General features: G+C 19.7%; 6 protein-coding genes across 6 annotated transcripts; 2 read left to right on the top strand and 4 right to left on the bottom strand. All coding sequences in view use genetic code 6, as the record gives it.

Moving 5' to 3' along the window:
* Window positions 1-1,576: 1,576 nt before the first annotated feature.
* On the bottom strand, window positions 1,577-5,463 carry TTHERM_001398500 (hypothetical protein; the record flags this gene model as incomplete). Its single annotated transcript, XM_012796838.1, has 12 exons — window positions 1,577-1,715; window positions 1,963-2,052; window positions 2,318-2,407; window positions 2,678-2,767; window positions 3,031-3,120; window positions 3,376-3,465; window positions 3,720-3,809; window positions 4,072-4,152; window positions 4,394-4,483; window positions 4,739-4,828; window positions 5,318-5,367; window positions 5,425-5,463. The coding sequence occupies 12 exons, from the start codon at window positions 5,461-5,463 to the stop codon at window positions 1,577-1,579; spliced, it is 1,029 nt and encodes a 342-aa protein (XP_012652292.1).
* Window positions 5,464-6,186: 723 nt separating this feature from the next.
* TTHERM_01398500 (hypothetical protein) lies at window positions 6,187-6,405 on the bottom strand (the record flags this gene model as incomplete). The annotated part of the gene is made up of 1 exon (XM_001029616.1): window positions 6,187-6,405. One exon carries the CDS (start codon window positions 6,403-6,405, stop codon window positions 6,187-6,189), a length of 219 nt encoding a protein of 72 aa, XP_001029616.1.
* A 758-nt stretch (window positions 6,406-7,163) lies between these two features.
* TTHERM_001398493 (kinase domain protein) lies at window positions 7,164-12,604 on the bottom strand (the record flags this gene model as incomplete). The annotated part of the gene is made up of 16 exons (XM_012796837.1): window positions 7,164-7,284; window positions 7,522-7,611; window positions 7,857-7,946; window positions 8,206-8,295; window positions 8,545-8,634; window positions 8,846-8,962; window positions 9,419-9,508; window positions 9,762-9,851; window positions 10,112-10,201; window positions 10,453-10,542; window positions 10,740-10,829; window positions 11,079-11,168; window positions 11,408-11,497; window positions 11,754-11,843; window positions 12,111-12,200; window positions 12,570-12,604. 16 exons carry the CDS (start codon window positions 12,602-12,604, stop codon window positions 7,164-7,166), a joined length of 1,443 nt encoding a protein of 480 aa, XP_012652291.1.
* A 2,109-nt stretch (window positions 12,605-14,713) lies between these two features.
* On the top strand, window positions 14,714-16,933 carry TTHERM_001398485 (hypothetical protein; the record flags this gene model as incomplete). The annotated part of the gene is made up of 8 exons (XM_012796836.1): window positions 14,714-14,745; window positions 14,807-14,896; window positions 15,146-15,235; window positions 15,471-15,560; window positions 15,810-15,899; window positions 16,150-16,239; window positions 16,473-16,562; window positions 16,813-16,933. 8 exons carry the CDS (start codon window positions 14,714-14,716, stop codon window positions 16,931-16,933), a joined length of 693 nt encoding a protein of 230 aa, XP_012652290.1.
* A 940-nt stretch (window positions 16,934-17,873) lies between these two features.
* Window positions 17,874-23,206, bottom strand: TTHERM_001398477 (cyclic nucleotide-binding domain protein; the record flags this gene model as incomplete). The annotated part of the gene is made up of 15 exons (XM_012796835.1): window positions 17,874-17,967; window positions 18,174-18,263; window positions 18,574-18,663; window positions 18,862-18,951; window positions 19,235-19,324; window positions 19,624-19,713; window positions 20,012-20,101; window positions 20,382-20,471; window positions 20,752-20,841; window positions 21,138-21,227; window positions 21,548-21,688; window positions 22,122-22,211; window positions 22,497-22,586; window positions 23,062-23,111; window positions 23,168-23,206. 15 exons carry the CDS (start codon window positions 23,204-23,206, stop codon window positions 17,874-17,876), a joined length of 1,314 nt encoding a protein of 437 aa, XP_012652289.1.
* Window positions 23,207-23,961: 755 nt separating this feature from the next.
* Window positions 23,962-25,611, top strand: TTHERM_01398470 (cytochrome P450 family monooxygenase; the record flags this gene model as incomplete). Its single annotated transcript, XM_001029613.2, has 2 exons — window positions 23,962-25,340; window positions 25,395-25,611. 2 exons carry the CDS (start codon window positions 23,962-23,964, stop codon window positions 25,609-25,611), a joined length of 1,596 nt encoding a protein of 531 aa, XP_001029613.2.
* Between the last annotated feature and the right edge of the window lie 2,323 nt (window positions 25,612-27,934).

The raw sequence follows: 27,934 nt of genomic DNA, 5'->3' as shown, positions 1-27,934 counted from the left end.
CCCCAACCCCAACCCCAACCCCAACCCCAACCCCAACCCCAACCCCAACCCCAACCCCAACCCCAACCCCAACCCCAACCCCAACCCCAACCCCAACCCCAACCCCAACCCCAACCCCAACCCCAACCCCAACCCCAACCCCAACCCCAACCCCAACCCCAACCCCAACCCCAACCCCAACCCCAACCCCAACCCCAACCCCAACCCCAACCCCAACCCCAACCCCAACCCCAACCCCAACCCCAACCCCAACCCCAACCTAGTAAAATTGAGAGTTTGTATTTATTTTATGACAAATAATTCTTTAATTAAAATTGTTTTTATTTATAAAATTTTATGATCTTTCTTTTTTTTCTATTAGCTTTTTATTTAAAAAAATTAATTAAACTTTTTATGCTAAAATTTTGTTTAAATTTAAGTAAAATATTAAAAACGAAATATAGTTTAATAAAATTTTCCTGTTATTTATTTGTATAAAAAACTCATATCTATCAATTATTATAAAAAGTTTTATATTGAATATTTACTAGAAACTTAAATAAAAAATTCTTGAATTCAGAATAATTTGTTTCAAAAATGAAGAGTCTCATTTGATTTTAATTTAAATTCTTATTTATTTTTAATGAAAATGTTACAAATCAAATTTAAAATGTATATAAATAATTATTCTTTAAATTTAAAAAAATTAAGAGTAAATACATTTTTAAAATAAATTAATTGCGTTGTAAATAAATCGTTTCAAAAGTTAAAATAAAAATTTTATTTTGAATTTATATCAAATTTTATGATTTTTTTAGTTAATTTAAATGCTAAAATATAAATCTAAATTAAAAATTTTTAGAAATGATATTAAAAAATATTTAGATAAAAGCTAATAATTGTTTCAAATAAAAAATTCATTATTTTAAATTTATTAAAAATTAACATTTTTATGATTAACAATAACATAGTTTATTATCTAATATATATACCCCGTAAATCCACATAAATTCTGACTAGCATAAATTTTCACCATATTTTCTGAATATTTATAAATAATTAATATGATTGATGAATACTATTTAATATTAAAATCAAACTCTAATATAAAAGCTTACCATTTATAATATTTAATAAGATATAATATAACACAACAAATTTCAAATGATTTGATCGTCTTTTTATTATTTATAAGCTATTTGTTAACTTACAAAAATATGAATGATATTTATAAATATAAAACAATCATTAAATCTATCTATAAAAAAACACATATAATACTCAATTATTCAAACATTTAATATTTATTCATCATTTTTTGCCTTGTTTATCATCATCATTTTTTTTAAATGACAACTAATCTTTTTGATTTAAGACACTTGCTTATTACTTTTAATTCTTATGATTTATTCATTTCTCTAAAACTTTAATAATAAATTTGTGTAAATTTTAAAAAAATATTAAATAAAATAAACTTTTATATTAAAAATTACTTCTTTAATTAATAGATAAAATAATATTAGTGGAATAAAAAAGATAAAAAAATAAATCAAATAAAAGTTATTAAATAAATTCAGGGAGCTTTTTTGTTTAATATTCATTTTTATAGTTAAAAATAATTCAATCCAAAACGAATAAACTGTTACTCAAGTTTAAATATTAAATTTGAGAGATTAATACACTTTGCTAAGCCAGAACCTAAGCCTGATGCACCCATTACACCAATTTAATTCGAACTTTTTAAATATTACAGAAAAAAATATAATTAAATAGTTTATAAGAAGGAAAAAAGGAAGAAAAAAATATGAAATAATCAGATTAATTAATAATAAATGCAAAATATTTAAATAAAATGATGAATTAAATTAAAAAAGAGAGTATAAAATAGCAATCAAGCAGAATAAAAAGAAAAAAAGCTTTTATTGTTTTAAATTATTTTATAATTAAAAATGTCTCAATCCAAAACAAATAAACTGTTTTTACTCAAGATTAAGTCTCAAATTAGAGAGATTAATACATTTTGCTAAACCAGAGCCTATGTCTGATGCACCTTTAGCGCCAATTTAATTGCTCCTTTTTAAATATTAAAGAAAAAATATATAATTAAATAGTTGATTAGAAGGAAAAAATGAAGAAAAAATATGAAATAATAAAATTAATTAATTAATAATTAATAAAAGCAAAAGTTGTAAATAAAATTATGACTTAAATTAACAAAGAAAGAATAAAAAATAGCAAGCATGTGCAATAAAAAAAAAAGAAAAAAGAGCTTTTATTGTTTTTAATTAGTTTTTATAGCTAAAAATTTCACAATCCAAAAAAAATAAACTGTTTTTACTGAAGTTAAAGTGTCAAATTTGAGAGATTAATGCATTTTGCTAAAGCAGAACCTAAGCCTGATGCACCTTCATCACCAATTTAATTGTCACTTTTTAAATATTAAAGAAAAAATATAAAATTAAATTGTTAATTAGAAGGAAATAAGGAAGAAAAAATATGAAATAATAAATAAGATTAATTAATTAATTAATAATAAAAGCAAAAGTTGAAAATAAAATGATGAGTTAAATTAACAAAGAAAGAATATAAAAAGCAAGCAAGTGCAATAATAAAAAGAAAAAGAAAAAAAGCTTTTATTGTTTTAAATTAGTTTTATAATTAAAAATATCACCATCCAAAACAAATAAACTGTTTTTACTAAAGAACAAGTGTCAAATTTGAAAGATTAATGCACTTTACTAAACCAGAACCTAAGTCTGATGCACCTTTATCACCAATTTAATTGCTCCTTTTTTAAATATTAAAGAAAAAATATATTATTAAATAGTTAATTAGAAGGAAAAAATGAGGAAAAAATATGAAATAATAAGATTAATTAATTAATAATAAAAGCATGAGTTGAAAATAAAATTATGAGCTAAATTTACAAACAAATAAGAAGAAAAAGCAAGCAAGCACAATAAAAAGAAAAAGAAAAATGAGCTTTTATTGTTATAAATTAGTTTTTATAATTAAAAATACCACAATCCAAAAAAAAAAAACTGTTTTTACTAAAAGTCAAGTGTCAAATTTGAGAGATTAATCCACTTTGGTAAACCAGAACCTAAGCCTGATGCACCTTCATCACCAATTTTATTGTAACTTTTTTAATATTAAAGAAAAAATATAAAATTAAATAGTTAATTATAAGGAAAAAATAAAGAAAAAATATGAAATAATAAGATTAATTAATAATAAAAGTATAAGTTGAAAATAAAATGATGAGTTAAATTAACAAAGAAAGAATAAAAAAAGTAAGCAAGCGCAATAAAAAGAAAAAGAAAAATGGGCTTTTATTGTTTTAAATTATTTTATAATTAAAAATGTCACAATCCAAAACAAATAAACTGCTTTTACCGAAGTTTAAGTGTCAAATTTGAGAGATTAATGCACTTTGCTAAACCATAACCTAAGCCTGATGCACCTTCATCACCAATTTTGTTCCTACTTTTTAAAAATGAAATAAAAAATATAAAATTAAATAGTTTATTAGAAGGAAAAAAGGGGAAAAAAAAAATGAAATAATAAGATTAATTAATAATAAATGCAAAATTTGAAAATAAAATGATGAGTTAAATTTACAAAGAAAGAATAAAAAAAGCAAGCAAGTGCAATAAAAAGAAAAAGAAAAAAAGCTTTTATTTTTTTAAATTAGTTTTAATAATTAAAAATATCACAATTCAAAACAAAACTGATTTTACCCAAGATTAAGTGTCAAATTTGAGAGGTTAATGCACTTTTCTAAACCAGAACCTAAGTCTAATGCACCTTCAACACCAATATAATTGCTCCTTTTTAAATAGTGAAGAAAAAATATATAATTAAATAGTAAATTAGAAGGAAAAAATGAAGAAAAAATATGAAATAATCAGATTAATTAATTAATAATAAAAGCAAGAGTTGAAAATAAAATTATGACTTAAATTAACAAATAACTAATAAAAAATAGCAAGCAAGCGCAATAAAAAGAAAAAGATAAGAGAGCTTTTATTGTTTTTAATTAGTTTTTATAATTAAAAATATCACAATCCAAAATAAATTAACTGTTTTTACCCAAGGTTAAGTGTTAAATTTGAGAGATTAATGCACTTTGCTAAACCAACACCTAATGCTGATGCACCAATATTATTTTCACTTTTTAAATATTGAAGTATTTAAATAGTTAATAAGATTGAAAAAATGAAGAAAAAATATGAAGTAATAAGATTAATTAATAACAAATGCAAAATTTGAAAATAATATGATGAGTTAAATTAACAAAAAAAAGAAGATAAAAAAAAACAATAAAAAGAAAAAGAAAAAAGAGCTTTCATTGTTTTAAATTAGCTTTTATAATTAAAAATATTACAATCCAAAACAAATAAACTGTTTTTACTTAAGTTTAAGCGTCAAATTTGAGAGATTTATACACTTTGCTAAAGCAGAACCTAAGACTGATGCGCCTTCATCACAAATTAAATTCCAACTTTTTAAATATTAAAGAAAAAATATAAAATTAAATAGTTTATTAGAAGGGAAAAAGGAAGATAAATATGAAATAATCAGATTAATTAATAATAAATGCAAAATTTGAAAATAAAATGATGAGTTAAATTAACTAAGAAAGAATAAAAAAAGAAAGCAAGATCAATAAGAAGAAAAAGAAAAATGGGCTTTATTGTTTTTAATTAGTTTTTATAATTAAAAATATTACAATCCAAAACAAATAAACTGTTTTTACCGAAGATTAAGTGTCAAATTTGAGAGATTAATGCACTTTGATAAACCAGAACCTAAGTTTGATGCATCTTTATCACGTATTTTACTATAACTTTTAAATATTAAAGAAAAAAAATATAATTAAATAGTTAATTAGAAGGAAAAAATGAAGAAAAAATAAGAAAAAATAAATAAGATTAATTAATTAATAATAAAAGCAAAAGTTGAAAATAAAATGATTAGTTAAATTAATAAAGAAAGAACAAAAAAAAACAATCAAAATAAAAGAAAACGGAAATAAATAAAATAAATTAAAAGAGCTTTAATTTTTTAAATGAGTTTTTATAATTAAAAAGATTCCAATCCAAAACAAATAAACTGTTTTTATTAAGTGTAAATGTTAAAAGTGAAAAAAAAATATCAAATAATAAAAAATTAAAAATTTAAATGAAAATTAAGTTAAAATAGCTAAATATTTTTGTTTTAATAAAAATCAATGAATCATGATGATAATTTTTATTATTAAAATTTTTAAAAAATTAATTGAAAGTTAAATATATTGAAAATATTAATAATATTAATATTTATAAATTAAATATACCTCAGATCAATATGGAGAACCTAATGAGATAAAAGTGAAGAGCTTAAAAACTTTTTTTATTAATATAAATAAATTTTAAGGATATTAATTAAAAAATAAATAATTACTTTTTCTAATTCTCTATAATATTAAATCTATTCTATCATTTATTTATTTTTTTAATATTCGATAGAAATTTATTGTATTTAATTAATTAATTATAAGTGGATAAGCTTAATAATTAGTTAGTTTTAATTTAATTTTGGGAGGATTATTTATTTTTATATTTTCTGCATAATTTTTAAGATTTTTTATATCTCCTAACCTGAAAATAGATAAGGTTTTTTTTGAATAAATATAATATTTGTAATATATTAAACAATCCAATGAACATTTGATTAATTAGAAGCGAACTTTAATCTACGTATAGAACTATTTTCTTAAACAACTAATGCTATATTATTCTTTGAATATTTTAATTTAAAGTATTTTCTATTTTGTTTTAATTCAATAAATTAGAATTATTTTAAGTGAAAAAATAGGATTATTTGTATAAAGAAAATAAATATGTATATCAAAGGAAAGAAATATTTTTTGATATTTTGTAAAACTGTATCTTTTATTTTCTATTGAATAAGATATTTTCTTTTATAAGTTCTTAAAAATTCTAAAATAATCTCTTAAAAATATAATTATTTAGATATCGCAGCATATTTGTGATAATTAATAGTCTTAGATCTTTCTACAAAAAAAATATCTATTTAAAGAACATTTTAAAAATGTTACCATGATTTCATACTTTTATTTTGATTGAAAATATTTTAATTTCTATTATTTTCATTTCATAACTTAAAATTTCTTGAAAATTCAAGAAGAATTTATTCAATTAATCAATTAATTATTTTTGTGCTTTATAATTTACCAGATTCGATTTATTTTATTAGGAAAATGATATTTTCTTTCGTTAAATCGAAAATAAAGTATTAAAATAAATTAAATGGTCTCATAAGAATAAAATTAATTGGATATTCCAGCTTATTTGTGCTAATATTCTTAGCTATTTCAACCAAATAATATCTATTTTAAAAGCACATTAAAAATATCTCCATATTTAAACACTTTTATTTTAAATTGAAAACATTCTAATTAATTTCTTTCATTTTGATGTTATTAGTTATATTTTTTATTTACTATTTTTCAAAATTTAAAATTATATTTCTTCCTAAATTTGTAGCCCCTCAGATTCCTTAATGCTATTAATAGATAGTATTTAAAATTAAAATCAAACTTTAATATAAAAGCTTGGCATTTATATTATTTAATAAAATATAATATATTACTAAAAATTTCATATGATTTGATCGTTTTTTTATTATTTATTTATAAGTTATTTGTTAACTTAAAATAATATGAATGATATTTATAAATATAAAAACAATTATGAAATCTATCTATGCATGCATCTATATTTTATGTTTAAAAAACTTTTTCAAAATATTATATTACAAAATATATCAAATTCAATAATTCAAACATTTAATATTTATTCATCTTTTTTTTGCCACTATTTATCATCTGAATCTTTTTTCAAAAATAACTAATCTTTTTGATTTTAGATACTTGCTTATTATTTTCAATTGTTATGGTACATTCATTTAGTTATAACTTTTTAAATAAATTTGTGTAAAATAAAAAAAAATATAAATTAAATCAACTTTTAAATTAAAAATTATTTCTTAAATCAATAAATAAATAAATGAAATAACATTAGTGGAATAAAAAATATAAAAAAAATAAATCAAATAAAAGCTATCAAATAAATTCAAGGAGCTTTTTTGTTTAATATTCATTTTTATAATTAAAAATATCACAATCCAAAACAAATAAACTCTTTTTACTAAAGGTCAAGTGTTAAATTTGAGAGATTAATGCAATTTGCTAAAGCAGAACCTAAGCCTGATGCACCTTCATCACCAATTTAATTTTTACTTTTTAAATATTGAAGAAAAAATATATCATTAAATAGTTAATTAGAAGAAAAAATATGAAATAATAAATAAGATTAATTAATTAATAATAAAAGCAAAAGTTTAAAATAAAATAATGAGTTGAAAAACAAAAAAAAGTAAATACAATAAAAAGTAAAAGAAAAAAGAGCTTTATTGTTTTTAATTAGTTTTTATAATTAAAAATATCACAATCCAAAATAAATAAACTGTTTTTACCGAAGGTCAAGTGTGAAATTTGAGAGATTGATGCAATTTGCTAAAGCAGAACCTAAACCTGATGCACCTATTGCACCAATTTAATTACCACTTGAAGAAAAAATATATCATTAAATAGTTAATTAGAAGGAAAAAATGAAGAAAAAATATGAAATAATAAATAAGATTAATAAATTAATAATAAAAGCAAAAGTTAAAAATAAAATAATGAGCTAAATTAACAAAAAAGAAAAAAAAATCAATCACAATAAAAAGAAAAAAAAAGAGCTTTATTGTTTTTAATTAGTTTTTATAATTAAAAATATCACAATCCAAAGCAAATAAACTGTTTTTACCGAAGTTAAAGTGTCAAATTTGAGAGATTAATGCAATTTGCTAGAGCAGAACCTAAGCCTGATGCACCTTCATCACCAATTTAATTTCCACTTTTTAAATATTGAAGAAAAAATATATCATTAAATAGTTAATTAGAAGGAAAAAATGAAGAAAAATATAAAATAATAAATAAGATTAATTAATTAATAATAAAAGCAAAAGTTAAAAATAAAATAATGAGTTAAATTAACAAAGAAAGAACAAAAAAAGAAAGCACAATAAAAAGAAAAAGAAAAAAGAGCTTTATTGTTTTTAATTAGTTTTTATAATTAAAAATATCACAATCCAAAATAAATAAACTGTTTTTACTCAAGTTTAAGTGTCAAATTTGAGATATTTTTGCAATTTGCTAAAGCAGAACCTAAGCCTGATGCGCCCGTTGCACCAATTTAATTGTCACTTTTTAAATATTTAAGAAAAAATATATAATTAAATAGTTAATTAGAGGAAAAAATATGAAATAATAAATAAGATTAATTAATTAATAATAAAAGCAAAAGTTTAAAATAAAATAATGAGTTAAATTAAAAAAGAAAGAACAAAAAAAAGCAAGCACGATAAAAAGAAAAAGAAAAAAGAGCTTTATTGTTTTTAATTAGTTTCTATAATTAAAAATATCACAATCCAAAACAAATAAACTGTTTTTACTAAAGGTTAAGTGTCAAATTTGAGAGATTAATGCAATTTGCTAAAGCAGAACCTAAGCCTGATGCACCTTCATCACCAATTTAATTTTTACTTTTTAAATATTGAAGAAAAAATATATCATTAAATATTTATTAGAAGGAAAAAATGAAGAAAAAATATGAAATAATAATAAAAGCAAAAGTTGAAAATAAAATAATGAGTTAAATTAACAAAGAAAGAACAAAAAAAGAAAGCACAATAAAAAGAAAAAGAAAAAAGAGCTTTATTGTTTTTAATTAGTTTTTATAATTAAAAATATCACAATCCAAAACAAGTAAACTGATGTTAACCAAGGTCAAGTGTCAAATTTGAAAGATTAATGCAATTTGCTAAAGCAGAACTTAAGCCTGATGCGCCTGTTGCATCAATTTAATTTTCACTTTTTAAATATTGAAGAAAAAATATATCATTAAATAGTTAGAATATGAAATAATAAATAAGATTAATTAATAAATAATAAAAGCAAAAGTTAAAAATAAAATAATGAGTTAAATTAACAAAAAAGAAAAAAAATCAAGCACAATAAAAAGAAAAAAAAAGAGCTTTATTGTGTTTAATTAGTTTTAATAATTAAAAATATCACAATCCAAAACAAATAAACTGTTTTTACTCAAGTTTAAGTGTCAAATTTTAGATATTTTTGCAATTTGCTAATATCTAAAATTTCAGTGTATAGCCTTGAAATAGGCAGTACCCTAGGGTACTATACATATATATATATAAGAACAAAAAAAAGCAAATACAATAAAAAGTAAAAGAAAAAAGAGCTTTATTGTTTTTAATTAGTTTTTATAATTAAAAATATCACAATCCAAAACAAATAAACTGTTTTTACCCAAGGTCAAGTGTCAAATTTGAGAGATTAATGCAATTTGCTAAAGCAGAACCTAAGCCTGATGCACCTGTTGCACCAATTTAATTACAACTTTTTAATTATTGAAGAAAAAATATATCATTAAATAGTTAATTAGAAGGAAAAAATGAAGAAATAATATGAAATAATAAATAAGATTAATTAATTAATAATAAAAGCAAAAGTTAAAAATAAAATAATGAGTTAAATTAACAAAAAAGAAAAAAAATCAAGCACAATAAAAAGAAAAAAAAGAGCTTTATTGTTTTTAATTAGTTTTTATAATTAAAAATATCACAATCCAAAACAAATAAAATGTTTTTACTTAAGTTCTAGTGTCAAATTTGAGAGATTAATGCACTTTGCTAAAGCAGAACTTAAGCCTGATGCACCCGATGCACCAATTTAATTACAACTTTTTAATTATTGAAGAAATAATATATCATTAAATATTTATTAGAAGGAAAAAATGAAGAAAAAATATGAAATAATAAATAAGATTAATTAATTAATAATAAAAGTCAAAGTTAAAAATAAAATAATGAGTTAAATTAACAAAGTAAAAACGAAAAAAAGCAAATACAATAAAAATTAAAAGAAAAAAGAGCTTTATTGTTTTTAATTAGTTTTTATAATTAAAAATATCACAATCCAAAACAAATAAACTGTTTTTACCAAAGGTCAAGTGTCAAATTTGAGAGATTAATGCACTTTGCTAAACCTGAACATAAGCCTGATGCACCTTCATTACCAATTTTATTCCAACTTTTTAAATATTGAAGAAAAAATATATTATTAAATAGTTAATTAGAAGGAAAAATGTAGAAAAAATATGAAATAATAAATAAGATTAATTAATTAATAATAAAAGCAAAAGTTGAAAATAAAATAATGAGTTAAATTAACAAAACAAAAAAAAATCAAGCACAATAAAAAGAAGAAAAAGAGCTTTATTGTTTTTAATTAGTTTTTATAATTAAAAATATCACAATCCAAAACAAATAAACTGTTTTTACCGAAGGTCAAGAGTCAAATTTGAGAGATTAATGCAATTTGCAAAAGCAGAACCTAACCTTGATGCACCCGTTCCACCAATTTAATTTCCACTTTTTAAATATTGAAGAAAAAATATATCATTAAATAGTTAATTAGAGGAAAAAATATGAAATAATATAAGATTAATTAATTAAAAAACGAAAAAAAGCAAATACAATAACAAGTAAAAGAAAAAAGAGCTTTATTGTTTTTAATTAGTTTTTATAATTAAAAATATCACAATCCAAAACAAATTAACTGTTTTTACTGAAGATTAAGTGTCAAATTTGAGAGATTAAAGCAATTTGCCAAAGCAGAACCTAAGCCTGATGCACCTTCATCACCAATTTAATTACCACTTGAAGAAAAAATATATCATTAAATAGTTAATTAGAAGGAAAAAATGAAGAAATAATATGAAATAATAAATAAGATTAATTAATTAATAATAAAAGCAAAAGTTGAAAATAAAATGATGAGTTAAATTAACAAAGAAAGAACAAAAAAAAGCAAGACAATAAAAATAAAAAGAAAAAAGAGCTTTATTGTTTTTAATTAGTTTTTATAATTAAAAATATCACAATCCAAAACAAATAAACTGTTTTACTAAAGCTAAAGTGTCAAATTTGAGAGATAAATGCAATTTGCTAAAGCAGAACCTAAGCCTAATTCACCTTTATCACCAATTTAATTGTGACTTTTTAAATATTGAAGAAAAAATATATCATTAAATAGTTAATTAGATGAAAAAATATGAAATAATAAATAAGATTAATTAAAAGCAAAAGTTGAAAATAAAATGATGGGTTAAATTAACAAAGAAAGAAGAAAAAAAAGCTAGCTCAATAAAAAGAAATAGAAAAAAGAGCTTTATTGTTTTTAATTAGTTTTTTTAATTAAAAATATCACAATCCAAAACAAATAAACTGTTTTTACCCAAGGTTAAGTGTTAAATTTGAGAGATTAATGCAATTTGCTAAAGCAGAATCTAAGCCTGATGCACCTTCATCACCAATTTAATTTTTACTTTTTAAATATTGAAGAAAAAATATATCATTAAATACTTAATTAGAAGGAAAAAATGAAGAAAAAATATGAAATAATAAATAAAATTAATTAATAATTAATAAAAGCAAAAGTTGAAAATAAAATAATGAGTTAAATTAACAAAAAAAAAAAAAATCAAGCACAATATAAAGAAAAAGGAAAAAGAGCTTTATTGTTTTTAATTAGTTTTTATAATTAAAAATATCACAATCCAAAACAAATAAACTGTTTTTACCTAAGTTCAATTGTCAAATTTGAGAGATTAATGCAATTTGCAAAAGCAGAACCTAAGTCTGATGCACCTTCATCACCAATATAATTTTCACTTTTTAAATATTGAAGAAAAAATAGATCATTAAATAATTAAATAGTTAATTAGAAGAAAAAAATGAAGAAAAAATATGAAATAATAAATAAGATTAATTAATTAATAATAAAAGCAAAAGTTAAAAATAAAATGATGAGTTAAATTAACAAAAAAAGAAAAAAAAATCAAGCACAATATAAAGAAAAAGGAAAAAGAGCTTTATTGTTTTTAATTAGTTTTTATAATTTAAAATATCACAATCCAAAACAAATAAACTGTTTTTACCGAAGGTCAAGAGTCAAATTTGAGAGATTAATGCAATTTGCTAAAGTAGAACCTAAGTCTGATGCACTCTAATCACCAATAAATTAATGACTTTTTAAATATTGAAGAAAAAATATATCATTAAATAGTTAAAAAAGAAGGAAAAATTGAAGATAAAATCTGAAATAATATTTTTAATTAATAAAAGCAAAAGTTAAAAATAAAATAATGAGTTAAATTAACAAAGAAAGAACAAAAAAAGCAAGCACAATAAAAAGCGAGTTTTATATTCTGGTTTTTAAATTTAATAAATTTAAATTTTAAATATTTTTTATGAATTTTTTTTTCATCCTAGGGAATTAACTGTGAACTTCTCTTTTTTGAAAAACATCTAAATGTAAAAAACCTTATTTAGGGATGATTGTAAAATTTTTCAAAATTTATTTTTTTCAAAAAAAATGATATGTTATAAGAATATACTGTATGGTATGTATATATTATTTCAAATTTTACATTTTGTGAATTTAAAGCTTACTAAAAAGTAAAAAATAAAGCTGTTTGAAGCTAATTTACTTTATTTATTATGTTATTAAGATATATTACATTTAGCCTTTTATAAATTAAATAGGCATTTCACTCTAGTTAATAAGAAGGAAAAAATAAAGAAAAAGTAGGAAATAATAAGATTAACTAATAATTAATAAAATTTATAAAGAATTAAAAAATAAGAAATCATAATAAAAAGAAAAGGAAAATAAATCAAAGAAATTAAAAGAGCTTTAATGTTTTAAATTAAATTTTATAATTAAAAATATTACGATCCAAAACAAATAAACTGCTTTTATTAAGTGTAAGTTTTAATAGCAAAAAATAAAGAAAAAATATCAAATAATAAAAAATGAATAATAAATAATAAAATATTAAAATGAAAATTAAGTTAAAATAGCCAAAAAAAATTTATTTTAACAAAAATCAATAAATAAATAAATAATTATGATAATTCTTTTATAAAAACTATTTATTAAAATAAATTGAAAATTAAATTAACTAATAATATTAAAAGTAATATTTTTTAATTAAATATACTGAAGATCAATATGGAGAACCTAATGAGATAAAAGTGAAGAGCTTAAAAACTTTTTTTATTAATTTATTTAAATTTAAAGGATATTAATAAAAAAATTAATAATTACTTCTTCTAAACAGTAATATCTTTTAATCTATTATATCATTTATTTTTTTTCTTCAAAAATATTGAATAGCAATTTATAAAATTAATGAAATTTAATTAATTATTTATGAATGGATAAAAAGAACAAATAAAAATAATAACTAATTAATTATCAAATATTAATTTATATATTTAGCTTTATGAAGAGATATCACAGAAAAATTAATTTAACATTCATTATTTAAACTTAAAATTTGTATTTAAAACATATACCTAAAAATATATATTGTAGGAATTAGATATGGCCAGCTATTTATTTAGTCATATTTGAAAAAATCTAGTAGTTAAGAACATTAAATACTAGAATTTTTTCAAATATGACTAAATAACTGGCAATATCTAATTCCTACTATATTTTTAAGCATTTATTTTAAATACAAATATTAAGTTTAAATAATGGATGTTAAATTAATTTTTCTATGATATCTCTTCTTCATAAAACCAAATATATAAATTAATATTTGATATTTAATTAATTATTATATTCATTTGTTCTTTTTATCCACTCATAATTAATTAAATTTCATAAATTGCTATTCAATATTTTTGAAAAAAAAAAATGATATAATAGATTAAATATTACGAAGAATTAGAAAAAGTAAATATTAATTTTTTATTAATATCCTTTAAATTTATATAAATTAATAAAAAAAGTTTTTAAGCTCTTCACTTTTATCTCATTAGGTTCTCCATATTGATCTTCAGTATATTTAATTAAAAAATATTATTTTTGTAATTATTAATACTTTTTGTATATTTAATTTTAAATTTATTTAAATAAATAATTTTTATTATAGAATTATCATTTTTATTTATTGATTTACTTGGATTAAACTAAAAATTTTTTAGTTTTTTTAACTTAATTTTCATTTCAATTTTTAATTATTTATTATTTGAAATTATTTCTTCATTTTTTGCTATTAAAACTTACACTTAATGAAAGCAGTTTATTTGCTTTGAATTTTAATATTTTTAATTATAAAAGTCAATTTAAAACATTAAAGCTTTTTAATTTATTTGATTTATTTTCCTTTTTCTTTTTATTATGATTTCTTATTTTATTAATTATCAATTAATCTTATTATTTCATATTTTTTCTTCATTTTTTCCTTCTAATTAACTAGAGTGAAATGCCTACTTTATTTATAAAAGGCGAAATATAACATATCTTAATTACTTAATAAATAAAGCTAAATAAATTAGTTTAAAACAGCTTTATTTTTGAGTTTTTAGAAAGCTTTTAAATTCACAAAACTCAAAATTTGAAATAATATATACATACTGTATATGATAAAAACATATCATTTTTTTTGAAAAAAATAAATTTTGAAAAATTTTACGAATTGAATGAAAAAAATTCATAAAAAATATTTAAAATTTTAATTTGATAAAAATGTAAAAACTGGTATATTAAGCTCTCTTTTTGTAAATTTGTATGGCAACTTACTCTATTTTATGATATATTTATTCTTCAATATTTAAAAAGTTACAATAAAGTTGATGATAAAGGTGCATCAGGTTTAGGTTCTGCTTTAGCAAAATGCATTAATCTCTCAAATTTGACACTTGACCTTCAGTAAAAAACAGTTTATTTGTTTTGAATTGTGATATTTTTAATTATAAAAACTAATTAAAAACAATAAAGCTCTTTTTTCTTTTAATTGTTATTGTGCTTGCTTTTTTTGTTCTTTCTTTGTTAATTTAACTCATTATTTTATTTTCAACTTTTACCTTTATTATTAATTAATTAATCTTATTTATTATTTCATATTTTTTCTTCTAATTAACTATTTAATGATATATTTTTTCTTCAATATTTAAAAAGTTACAATAAAATTGGCGATGAAGGCGCATCAGGCTTAGGTTCTGGTTTAGCAAACTGCATTAATCTCTCAAATTTGAAACTTGATCTTAGGTAAAAACAGTTTTTTTGTTTTGGATTGTGATATTTTAAATTATAAAAACTAATTAAAAACAATAGAGCTCTTTTTTGTTTTTCTTTTTATTGTGCTTACTTTTTTTGTTCTTTCTTTGTTAATTTAACTCATCATTTTATTTTCAACATTTGCTTTTATAATTAATTAATTAATCTTATTTATTATTTCAGATTTTTTTCCTTCTAATTAACTATTTCTTTAATATTTAAAAAGTTTGAATAAAATTGGTCGTGTAGGCGCATCAGGCTTAGGTTCTGGTTTAGCAAAGTGCATTAATCTCTCAAATTTGACACTTAATCTTGAGTAAAAACAGTTTATTTGTTTTGGATTGTGATATTTTTAATTATAAAAACTAATTAAAAGAAATAAATTGTTTTTTCTTTTACTTTTTATTGTGCTTGCTTTTTTTTGTTTTTTCTTTGTTAATTTAACTCATAATTTTTATTTTCAACTTTTGCATTTATTATTAATTAATTAATCTTATTTATTATTTCATATTTTTTCTTCAAATGAACTATTTAATGATATATTTTTTCTTCAATATTTAAAAAGTAAAAATTAAATTGGTGATGAAGGCGCATCAGGCTTAGGTTCTGGCTTAGCAAAGTGCATTAATCTCTCAAATTTGACACTTGAACTTTAGTAAAAAACAGTTTATTTGTTTTGGATTGTGATATTTTTAATTATAAAAACTAATTAAAAACAATAAAGCTCTTTTTTCTTTTTATTTTTATTATGCTTGCTTTTTTTGTTCTTTCTTTGTTAATTTAACTCATCATTTTTATTTACAACTTTTGCATTTCTTATTAATTAATTAATCTTATTTATTATTTCATATTTTTTCTTCTAATTAACTAATTAATGATATATTTTTTCTTCAATATTTAAAAAGTGAAAATTATATTGGTGCAATTGGTGCATCAGGCTTAGGTTCTGCTTTAGCAAATTGCATTAATCTCTCAAATTTGACACTTAATCTTGAGTAAAAACAGTTTATTTGTTTTGGATTGTGATATTTTTAATTATAAAAACTAATTAAAAGAAATAAACTGTTTTTTCTTTTACTTTTTATTGTTTTTTCTTTGTTAATTTAACTCATCATTTTTATTTTCAACTTTTGCAATTATTATTAATTAATTAATCTTATTTATTATTTCATATTTTTTCTTCAAATGAACTATTTAATGATATATTTTTTCTTCAATATTTAAAAAGTCTCAATTAAATTGGTGATGAAGGCGCATCAGGCTTAGGTTCTGGTTTAGCAAAGTGCATTAATCTCTCAAATTTGTAACTAAGTCTTTAGTAAAAAACAGTTTATTTGTTTTGGATTGTGATATTTTTAATTATAAAAACTAATTAAAAACAATAAAGCTCTTTTTTCTTTTTATTTTTATTGTGCTTGCTTTTTTTGTTCTTTCTTTGTTAATTTAACTCATCATTTTTATTTACAACTTTTGCATTTCTTATTAATTAATTAATCTTATTTATTATTTCATATTTTTTCTTCTAATTAACTAATTAATGATATATTTTTTCTTCAATATTTAAAAAGTGAAAATTAAATTGGTAATGAAGGCGCATCAGGCTTAGGTTATGCTTTAGCAAAGTGCATTAATCTCTTAAATTTGAGTATTGATATTTGGTAAAAATAGTTTATTTGTATTGGATTGTGATATTTATATTTTAAAAAATGAATGTTAAATAAAAAAGCTCCTTAAATTTATTTGATAGCTTTTATTTTATTTATTTTTTTTTATCTTTTTTCTTATGCTAATTATTTTATTTATTTAAGAAATAATTTTTAATTTAAAAGTCTGTTTTCTTTAATATTTTTTAAAAATTTACATAAATATTTTATAAAAATAGTCCCAGTTAATTAGAAGGATATTTTAAAGGAGGAATAAGTAAATGCCTAAAATCAAAAAGATTAGTTATCTTTGATAAAATAATGTAATGATAAACAAGTGGTAAAAAAAAGATGAATAAATATTAAATGTTTGAATTATTAAATATGATATGTTTTATAATATACTATTTTGAAAAAGTGTTTTTAACCTAAAAAATAGATGCATGCATAGATATTATTTTATTATTGCTTTTATATTTATATATCATTCATATTATTGTAAGTTTAAAATAGCTTATAAATAATAAAAAAACAATCAAATTATATGAAATTTTTAATATATATTATGTCTTATTAAACAATATAAATGCCAATCTTTTATATTAGAGTTTAATTTTAATCTTAAATAGTATCCATCAATAGCATTAAGGAATCTGAGGGGTTAAAAATTTAGGGAAAAATAAAATTGTACTTTTTGTTTTAGCTTTTTGACAATAATTAATTAATGATTATATGAATAGATTTTCAATAATCCCCCTCCTTAAATGGTTAATAAGTTAATTTTTATTTATTTGATAATTTATTTATTAATTTACCAAAATAAATATGTTACTCATAAATATAAAAATAATAATAAACCTATAATAAACCTATATATCTATATTTTAGTTTAAATTATCTTGTTATAAAATATTATTTAATTTAATATTTTATTTTCTATTAATTAAATATTTAATATTTATTCATCCTTTTTCATCACTTTTCTATCACCAATAGAAAATATTAAAGACAACTAATCTTTTTGATTTAAGACACTTGCTTTTTACTTTCAATTCTTATTATTTGTTGATTTAGTTTTTACTTTTTAAATAATATTAAATTAAAATAAAATATTTAAAAAATTAAATAGAAAAAATTTTTTAATTATAAAAGCATTAGTAAAATAAAAAAGAAAACATAAATAAATCAAGTAAAAAGCTAATAAGCAAATTGCAAGATCTATATTATTTTAAATTCAATTTTATAAGTAAAAATATCATAATCCAAAACAAATAAACTAAATTTACCTAAGATAAAGTGTAAAAATTGAGAGATTAGTGCAATTTGCTAATGAAGAGCCTAAGCCTTATGCACATTAATCACCAATTTAATTGGATCTTTTTAAATATTTAAGTAAGTATATAATTACTCAGTTATTTAGAAGTAAAAAATGAAGAAAAAATATGAAATAATAATAAGAAAAGAATTAATAAATAAATAAATAAATAATAAAAGCAAATGTTGAAAATAATGAAATGAATTAAATTAAGAAACATAGAAGAAAAATAAACACAAGTACAATAGAAAAGAAAAAAAATAAATATAAATCAAAAAAAAAGCCAATTAATAAATTAAAAGAGCTATATTGTTTTAACTTAAATTTGATAAGTAAAAATATATTATACAAAACAAATAAACTGAATTTACCTAAGACAAAGTGTCAAATTTGAGATATTAGTGCTATTTGATAAAGCAGAGCCTAAGCCTGATGCACTCTAATCACAAATTTAATTTCCACTTTTTAAAGATTAAAGAAAAAATATATTATTAGTTAGTTAAATTAAGAAATATACAATAAACAAAAGTAAAATAAAAAAGAAAATTTATAAGTAAATCAAATAAAATACAAATAAACAAATTAAAAAAGCAATATTGTTTTAAATTCAATTTTTTAAGTAAAAATATCAAAATCCAAAACAAATAAACTGAATTTACCTAAGATCAAGTGTTAAATTTGAGAGATTTGTGCAACTTGCTAAAGCAGAGCCTAAGAATGATGCACCATAATCACCAATTTTATTGGTTCTTTTTAAATATTTAAGTGGTAATATAATTAATAAGTTATTTAGAAGAAAAGGTATGAAATAATAATAAGAAAAGAATTAATAAATAATAAAAGTAAATGCTAAAAATAAAAAATGAGTTAAATTAAGAAAAATAAAAGAAAAATAAACACAAATACAATAAAAAAGAAATACAAAAGTAAATCAAATAAAAAGCTAATAAACAAATATAAAAAGCTAACTTGTTTTAACTTCAATTTGAAAAGTAAAAATATCACAATCCAAAACCAATAAACTGAAATTACCTAAGATTCAGTTCCAAATTTCTGAGATTAGTGCAATTTGCTAAAGCAGAGCCTAAGTCTGATGCACTTTAATCACCAATTTAATTTCCACTTTTTAATGATTGAAGAAAGAATATATTATTAATTAGTTTATTTAGTATTAAAAAATGAAGAGAAAATATTAAATAATAATAAGAAATGTATTAATAAATAAATAATAAAAGTAAATGTTGAAAAAAAAATGAGTTAAATTAAGAAAAAATAAAGAAAAATAAATACAAGTACAATAAAAAAGAAAAAGAAAAGTTAATCAAATAAAATGCTAATAAACAAATTAAAAAAGCTATAATGTTTTAACTTCAATTTTATAAGTAAAAATATCACAATCAAAAGCAATAAACTGAATTTACATAAGATCAAGTGTCAAATTTGAGAGATTTGTGCAATTTCCTAATGCATAACCTAAGCATAATATACCTTAATCACCAAGTTTGTTGTAACTTTTTAAATATTGAAGAAAAAATATATTATTAATTTGTTATTTAGAAGCAAAAAATGATTAAATATGAAATAATAATAAGAAAAGAAATAATAAATAATAAAATGGAATCATGAAAATAAAAAATTGAGTTAAATTAAGAAACATAGAAGAAAAATGAACACAGTAAAATAAAAAAGAAATAGAAAAGTAAATCAAATAAATAAATAGCTAATAAACAAATTAAAAGAGCTAAATTGTTTTAAATTCAATTTGATAAATAAAAATATCACAATCCAAAACAAATAAACTTAATTTACCTAAGATTAAGTATTAAATTTGAGATATTTGTGCAATTTACTAAGGCAGAACCTATACCTGATACACCAATTGCACTAATTTCATTCAGACTTTTTAAAATATTGATGAAAAAATATAATTAATTAGTTGTTAAGAAGAAAAAAATTTAAGAGAAAATATGAAATATTAATAAGTAATGAATTAATAAAAAAGTAATAAAAGCAAATGTTGAAAATAAAAAATGAGTTAAATTAAGAAAATAAACACAATTAAAATAAAAAAGAAAAATAAAATCAAATTTAGCTAATAAGAAAATTAAAAGAGCTATATTGTTTTAATATATTTTACAAGTAAAAATATCATAATCCAAAACAAATAAACTTAATTTACCTAAGACCAAGTACCAAATTTGTGAGATTAGTGCAATTTGCTAAAGCAGAGCCTAAGTATAATGCACCTTAATCACCTATTGTATTTTCACTTTTTAAATATTGAATAAAAAGTTAATTAGTTATTCATTTAGAAGGAAAAAATGATTAAAAAATATGAGATAATAATAAGAAAATAATTAATAAATAAATAAATAATAAAAGCGAGCGAATGTTGAAAATAAAAAAATGAGTTCAATTAAGTAACATAAAAGAAAAATAAACACGAGTAAAATAAAAAAGAAATGAAAATTAAATCAAATAAATAGCTAATAACCAATTCAAGAAGCTATATTTTTTAATTTTCAATTTTATAAATAAACTGAATTTACATAAGATAAAGTACCAAATTTGTGAGATTAGTGCAATTTGCTAAAGCAGAGCCTAAGCCTGATGCATTTTAATCTCCAATTTAATTACCACTTTTTAAAGATTGAAAAAAAATAAAAAAATAAATTAGTTTTTTTGAAGCAAAAAATAAAGAAAAAGTATGAAATAATAAATAATAAAAAATGAATTAACAAATAATAAAAGCAAATTTAAAAAATAATAAATTGACTTAAATTAAAAATCATAGAAGAAAAATAAACACAAATAAAATAAAAATGTAAAGTAAATCAAATAAATAGCTAATAAAAAAATTCAAAGAGCAATTTTGTTTTAAATTCAATTTTGTAAGTAAAAATATCTCAATCCAAAACAAATAAGCTGAATTTACCTAAGATCAAGTGTCAAATTTGAGAGATTAGAGCTATTTGATAAAGCAGAAACTAAACCTAATGCACCTTTATGACAAATTTAATTTTCCCTTTTTAAAAAAAAGAAGAAAAAATATAAGTTAATTAGTTATTTAGAAAGAAGAAAAAAATGAAGAAAAATATGAATTAATAATAATAATAATAAGAAATGAATTAGTAAATAAATAAAAAAAGTAAATATTGAAAATAATAAATAACATATGAGTAAAATTAAGAAACATAGAAGAAAAATTAAAACAAGTACAATAGAAAAGAAAAAGAAAAATAAATCAATTAAAATGCTAATAAACAAATTAAAAGAGCCGTTTTATTTTAACTTAAATTTGATAAGTAAAAATATCGCAATCCAAAACAAATAAACTGAATTTACCTAAGATCAAGTGTTAAATTTGAGAGAAAAGTAAAATTTGCTAAAGCAAAGCCTAATCCTGATACATCTTAATCACCAATTTAGTTTTTTTTCTTGCTGAAAATTTCTTTGAAAACACCAATAAGTTTTTTGAATCTGATACTTTTTTTTTATTTTGCCAAAAAAAAAATTCCAAAATTAAATAAATGTGTTTAATTTAATAAACTATTTATGAGTTTATTAATACTTGTATTTATGTGATAGTATATTATTATTATCTTCATCAATTTTATTATAACTTTTTAAATATTGAAGAAAAATAAATAATTAATTAATTAGTTATTTAGAAGGAAAAAATGAAGAAAAAATATGAAATAAAAATAAGAAATGAATTAATAAATAAATTAGATAAGCATTTATTGAAAATAAAAAATGAGTTAAATTAAGAAGCATAGAAGAAAAATAAACACAAGTAAAATAAAAAAGAAAAATAAATTAATCAATAAATAGCTAATAAACAAATTCAAATGGCTCTTTTAAATTCATTTTTTTTTAGTAAACATTTCGCAATCTTAAACAAATAAACTGAATTTACCTAAGATCAAGTGTCAAATTTGAGAGATTAGTGCAATTTGCTAAAATAGAACCTAAGACTGATGCACCTTTATCGCCAATTTTATTTCCTCTTTTAAAATATAGAAGAAAAAGTATAAGTTAAATAGTTATTTGGTAAGAAAAAATGAAGAAAAAATATGTAATAATAATAATAAAAAATAAATGAATAAATAATAAAATTAAATGTTGAAAACTATAAAAATGAGTTAAATTAAGAAATATAGAAGAAAAATATACACAAGTATAGTCAAAATAAAAAGTAAAAAAAAAGCTTTTTAACAAATTAAATGAGCTATTTTGTTTTAAATTCAATTTGATTTATTATCACAATCCAAAACAAATAAATTGCTTTTACCTAAGATGAAGTCTCAAATTTGAGAGATTAGTGCAATTTACTAAAGCAGAACCTAAGTCTGATGCACCTTAATCGTCAATTAATTTCCAACTTTGAAGAAAAAATATATTAGAAGGAAAAAATGATGTAAAAGAAGCATGAAATAAATAATAAAAGCAAAGTTAAAAATAAAAATTGAGCTACATTAAGAAAGATAGAAGAAGAATAAACATAAGCAAAATAAAAAGAAAAGAAAATTAAATCAAATAAAAATCTAATAAACTAATTAAAAGAGCTATATTATTTTAAATTCAATTTTATAAGTAAAATTATCACAATCCTAAACAAATAAACTATTTATATCAAATAAAATTTTTAGAATGAAAAAAATGAATAAAATAAATAAATATATTAAATAATAAAAAATGGATAATAAAATTAAGTTAAAATAACTAATAATACATTAGCAAATAAAATGTACTAGTTTTGCTGTTAATTTCTATTAGAAAAATAAAATTTAATATAAACTGAGAGTTAGTTAAATATATAGAAAATATTAATAATAATATTTATAAATTAAATATACCAAAGATTAACATCGAGAATCTAATGAGATTAGAGTGAAGAATTTAAAAACTTTTATGTTAGTAAAGATAAATATAAAGTATATTGATAAAAAAATAAATAATTACTTCTTATAATTAGTGGTAATATTTAATCTATTATATCATTTATTTTTCTTTCTCAAAATTATTGAATTGCAATTTATTGAAATTTAATTAATTAATTTATAAATTTTATAAATTTGCTTTATAGCAAGAGATATCACTAAAAATTTAGTGTAATCTTTGTTGTCATGTCAAATCTTAATATTTATATTTAAAATGTATACTAGTGATGACCGGATGTGAATTTTATTGTTAATGAATTTCCTATTATTTTTCAATTCCAAATAGGGTATTAAATTTAATATTTTAAAATAAAATAGTCTAAATACCTAAATGAATAAAAATTTCTAAAAATTTTATCTTGATAGTTCTGAAAGGTCATTCTCCATTTTTTAATATTTGAATTAAATATATTATTTTTATAAATAAAAAAAAAAATTATTTCACAATTTAAATAATTTAAAATAGCATGGAATCCTGTTTTGAAAACTTAAAAAAAAAAGCTTTTTTATGAATATACTATCTAATTAACTATTAGGATATTTTTCTTAATTTAAGAATTTCATTGATTAAGTGGTTTTCATTTTTTTGTTCCTGATTACTATATTGTAATGTAAAAATTAAAAAATATTAATATTTTTATTACTTAATCAAGATAAAAAATATTTGGTTTATTTATTATCAGAAAAGATTAGGCCTTTTCATTTTTTGAAGTTGGGCTTACTACTATCCAAAGATATAAAAGAATAGGTTTGAGAGATAATAATCAAAATAATTAATTAATTAATTAATTAAATTAAATTTCTTTTTATTAGAAAATGCTTGTTGAAAGTTTGCTATATATCACTCTTTTTTTTGCACTAGGAATAATCTTTTTAATATTTAGGGCAATAATTTATCCTAAAATTAGGCTATTGCAACTCAAAAAAAAGTATGGTGACAAAATATAAATCGTTCATCACTATGGAACTGGACTACCTATGGAGTATAGGAAAGGATTCGTTGAGAGAAATGATAGTATGGCATTTGTACGCAAGATGGCAGCAGAAAAAACAAATAAAATGCAAGTTTTTGGTTTTAACATTGGCTATAATGTTGGGTTAAGCTTTTTAGATCCTGAACTTATAAAGCAAGTTCATTAAAGCCATGATGCATTTTAGAAGATAAATATAAGCCAGGCATTTAATTACCTTTTTTCTGATTCTCTTTTTTATGCTACTGGCAAGAATTGGCAAAGATAGAGATAATTTTTAGGAAAGTCATTTCATTTTGATGAAATTAGAAACTATTTGCCTTCAATTAAAGAATTGTGTTCAAAAGTTACGGATTAATTAAATAAAGATTTGAAAGCAAATCCACAGTAAGAAATCTAAGTAATTAATGTGTGCGAAAAAATAACATCTGAAGTTGTTTTCAGAGTATTTTTTGGATCAACACAAGAAAACATGATGATCACAAGAGAAGATGGCTCTCAGCTGCATTTATCTGAAGAGCTGGTCTCTTTAATTATGGATTCTTTTCGTATCCTCCAATAAAACAAGCTACTTCTACTAAAAAATCTAATATTAAAATCTTACAGCTTTAAAATTTTCCCTCTCAAAGAAGAAAAATGGCTACTCAATCGTTTAGTTTAGGTCAAGGCTGCTTGCGAAAAAGTCGTCTTAAAGAGAAAAGAAGAGCTTTAACAAAATTTGGATTAGTATAAAAATAATTTCCTAGACTTATACTTGAAAGAGATGATTGAAAACAAAAATTCTGGCATTACATATGATGAAATTATAGCAAATTTCTGTGGTCTATTTTTTGCTGGAACAGATACAACTGGAAATATGACTGGCGTTGCTTTATATTATCTTTCTTTGAATCCTTAAATTTAAAAAGAAGCTAGAGATGAAGTGATTAGAGTAATATCTAAGAAAAATTAAGACATTAAGGGCAATGACTTGTTTAGCTCTTTATAATTTGAAGATCTTTCAAACATGAATCTCTGTAATTCTATTCTAAAAGAATCATTGCGACTAATTCCACCTGCATTTGGAGTTTTTCCTAGATATGTTACTAGAGACATAAAAATAGGACAATACGAACTGAAAAAAGGAGATCTTGTTAACACTCATTTTATTTATAACTAGTCTAATCCTTAAACATTTACAAATCCAGACAAATTCGATCCATATAGATGGATGAATGGAAATGAGTAACTTTCTTTTTTATTAATTTTAAAATTTATCCATATATTTTACAAAAAAAGATCATAAAATGCCTTTAACTTCACTCCTTTTTCTTTGGGTCCAAGGAATTGCATAGGACAACACTTGGCCATGATTGAGGGTAAATGCATGTTGGCTAACTTCTTACTTAACTATGATATTTTACCAAACGAATCCTAAAAAGTCTAATTAGAAATGAAAATTATTTATGGATTTTCACAAGACAATTTAGTTTATTTTAAAAAGAGATAATAATGATATAATTTATGTTTTAATGTCTGTCAAAAAATATGTAATCAATCCAATATTAGACACTCTAAAGAGATATTTTATATTTATTTACTTCATTCTAAAAATAAAGAGTTTTTTGTATAAATCTATTTTAGTTTAGTTACTACAATTTTTAATTGCATAATTATTGTTAAATGAAATAGGAATTTTATTATTTATTGAATAATACCCCTACAAGGAAGCTCTTTTACTCAAATTATTTAAAATACTCGATTAATAAAAAGTTAAGCACAAATAATACAGAAATTATGTAAACATGATTATTTATTAATTTTTGCTTACATTCAAATTAAAATTTAATTAATTGAGATTATACCTTAAAAATTAAACTATTTAAAGAATCATATTTCAAAATAACATTAACAATCTTGTATGAAGAAGTTTATTTTTTATGTGAAATAATTTATTTTTACAAAAAGACAAACAAGATAAAATATCAACATAATATATTTTCAGCAAAGTATTATATCAATCCATAAATTAATAAGCTTTTAAACTAACTTATTCTTATGAATTTAAAATAAAAATCATTGCTATTCTCGAATAATTATTTCTCTAGTAGGAATATATATAGCACTATGCTATTTTAAAAAAACGCTATTGCAAATTTAATTTAATTTGTAAAATGAGGGCACAATGGAATATTTTAAGATTTAAAAAAGTAGGGCAATTATATAAAATATATTTTCATGTTTTTTGTAATGTAATTTAAAACTTTAAAATTTTTAAAATTTAACATTTTATTTCTCTTTAATTACCCCCCCCCCCCCCCCACCCCATTATTAAATGGTTATTATTGCACTATATAGTATTTAATTGGAATAGGAGAGAGAACACCTGTGACACTGGCCTCTGTTCCCTCAATATAAGAGGAAAAGTGAGGTCTGGGGCAACATTTTTTTAGACTAGCTTTTTTTAACACATTTATATAATAATAATTTAGAATATTTTTACTGAGAAAATAAATACTGAATAAAAATTCATTTTCAAAATTGCAATTAACATTTTAGAATGGTTTTTGATGAGAAAATAAATACTGAATAAAAATTCATATTCAAAATTGCACATAATTGACATTTTAGAATAATTTTTACTGAGAAAATAAATACTGAATAAAATTCATATTCAAAATTGCACTTGATTAATATTTTAGAATAATCTTTGATGAGAAAATAAAAACTGAATAAAAATGCATATTCAAAATTTCATGTAATTAAAATTTTAGAATGATCTTTGATGAGAAAATAAATACTGAATAAAAATTCATATTCAAAATTGCACTTAATTAAAATTTTAGAATGATAGAATGATTTTTGATTAGAAATAAATTCTGAAATAATTGAGTAATTCAAATAAAATATATAAAAAAATAATAAAATATGTTAAAATACCTAATAAAGTAGATAATAAATTTACTAATATTCGAATCAATAAATATTATCTACCTAAATAGAAAGTAAACTATTATAAACAATATTTATTTATTTTCACATAAATTTAATTGTTAGAAAGTAGTTAATGCTTTAAATAACATTATTTATCATTTTCATTAACTCTAAAATATTTTAAATCTATCTTATACAAATAATTTTTGTTTTAAAAGAATGTTGCAGCTCGCAATATTTTTTAAAATTAGGTGATACAATTAATTTAAGAAATCTGAGATTCTTTTTTTAATTGTTATTTGTTTATGTATTGTTATCACTAAATTAATAATCTTATTAATAAACAAATATTAAAAATAACATTATTTTTTTAAATATCTTTACATTATTTTATATGAAGTATTAATTTTAAATATTTTTTTTGTAAGCAAAAATAAAAATAAAAAACTGTGTTTTTAATTATCTTTTGTAAATTTAGGTAGATTACTTGCTCAATAAATATTTAATATGTTTTTGAATTAAATTAAACTGATAAGTAAAAATAAAAAAATTATTTTTAAAAATTTATGTAGCTTCAAATTCTCTCAAAAAATAGTAGAGTCAGTCATGTTAACATTTATATAATTTATAAACAAAAATAAAATAATTTTATAATAATAACAATAATAATAATATAAAATAGACAATTTAATTAATTAAAAAGTAAAGAAAATCCCCTACTAATCCCCATGAATCCCCAATTTTTTATCTTTTTGCGATACAAATTAATTTTTATCAAATGATAATTTCCATTAGTTTTCTTTCTTTAAGTATAATATCCATTAAATATTCCATTCTTTAATTTTATTATATATCTACTTTTATCTTTTTTCGGATCCAATTTAGGATATTAATAATTCCTTTAT

This window comes from Tetrahymena thermophila, assembly GCF_000189635.1.
Source record: "Tetrahymena thermophila SB210 genomic scaffold scf_8254693, whole genome shotgun sequence".
Classification (NCBI taxonomy): domain Eukaryota; phylum Ciliophora; class Oligohymenophorea; order Hymenostomatida; family Tetrahymenidae; genus Tetrahymena; species Tetrahymena thermophila.
This window is presented reverse-complemented; position numbering and strand designations above follow the sequence as displayed.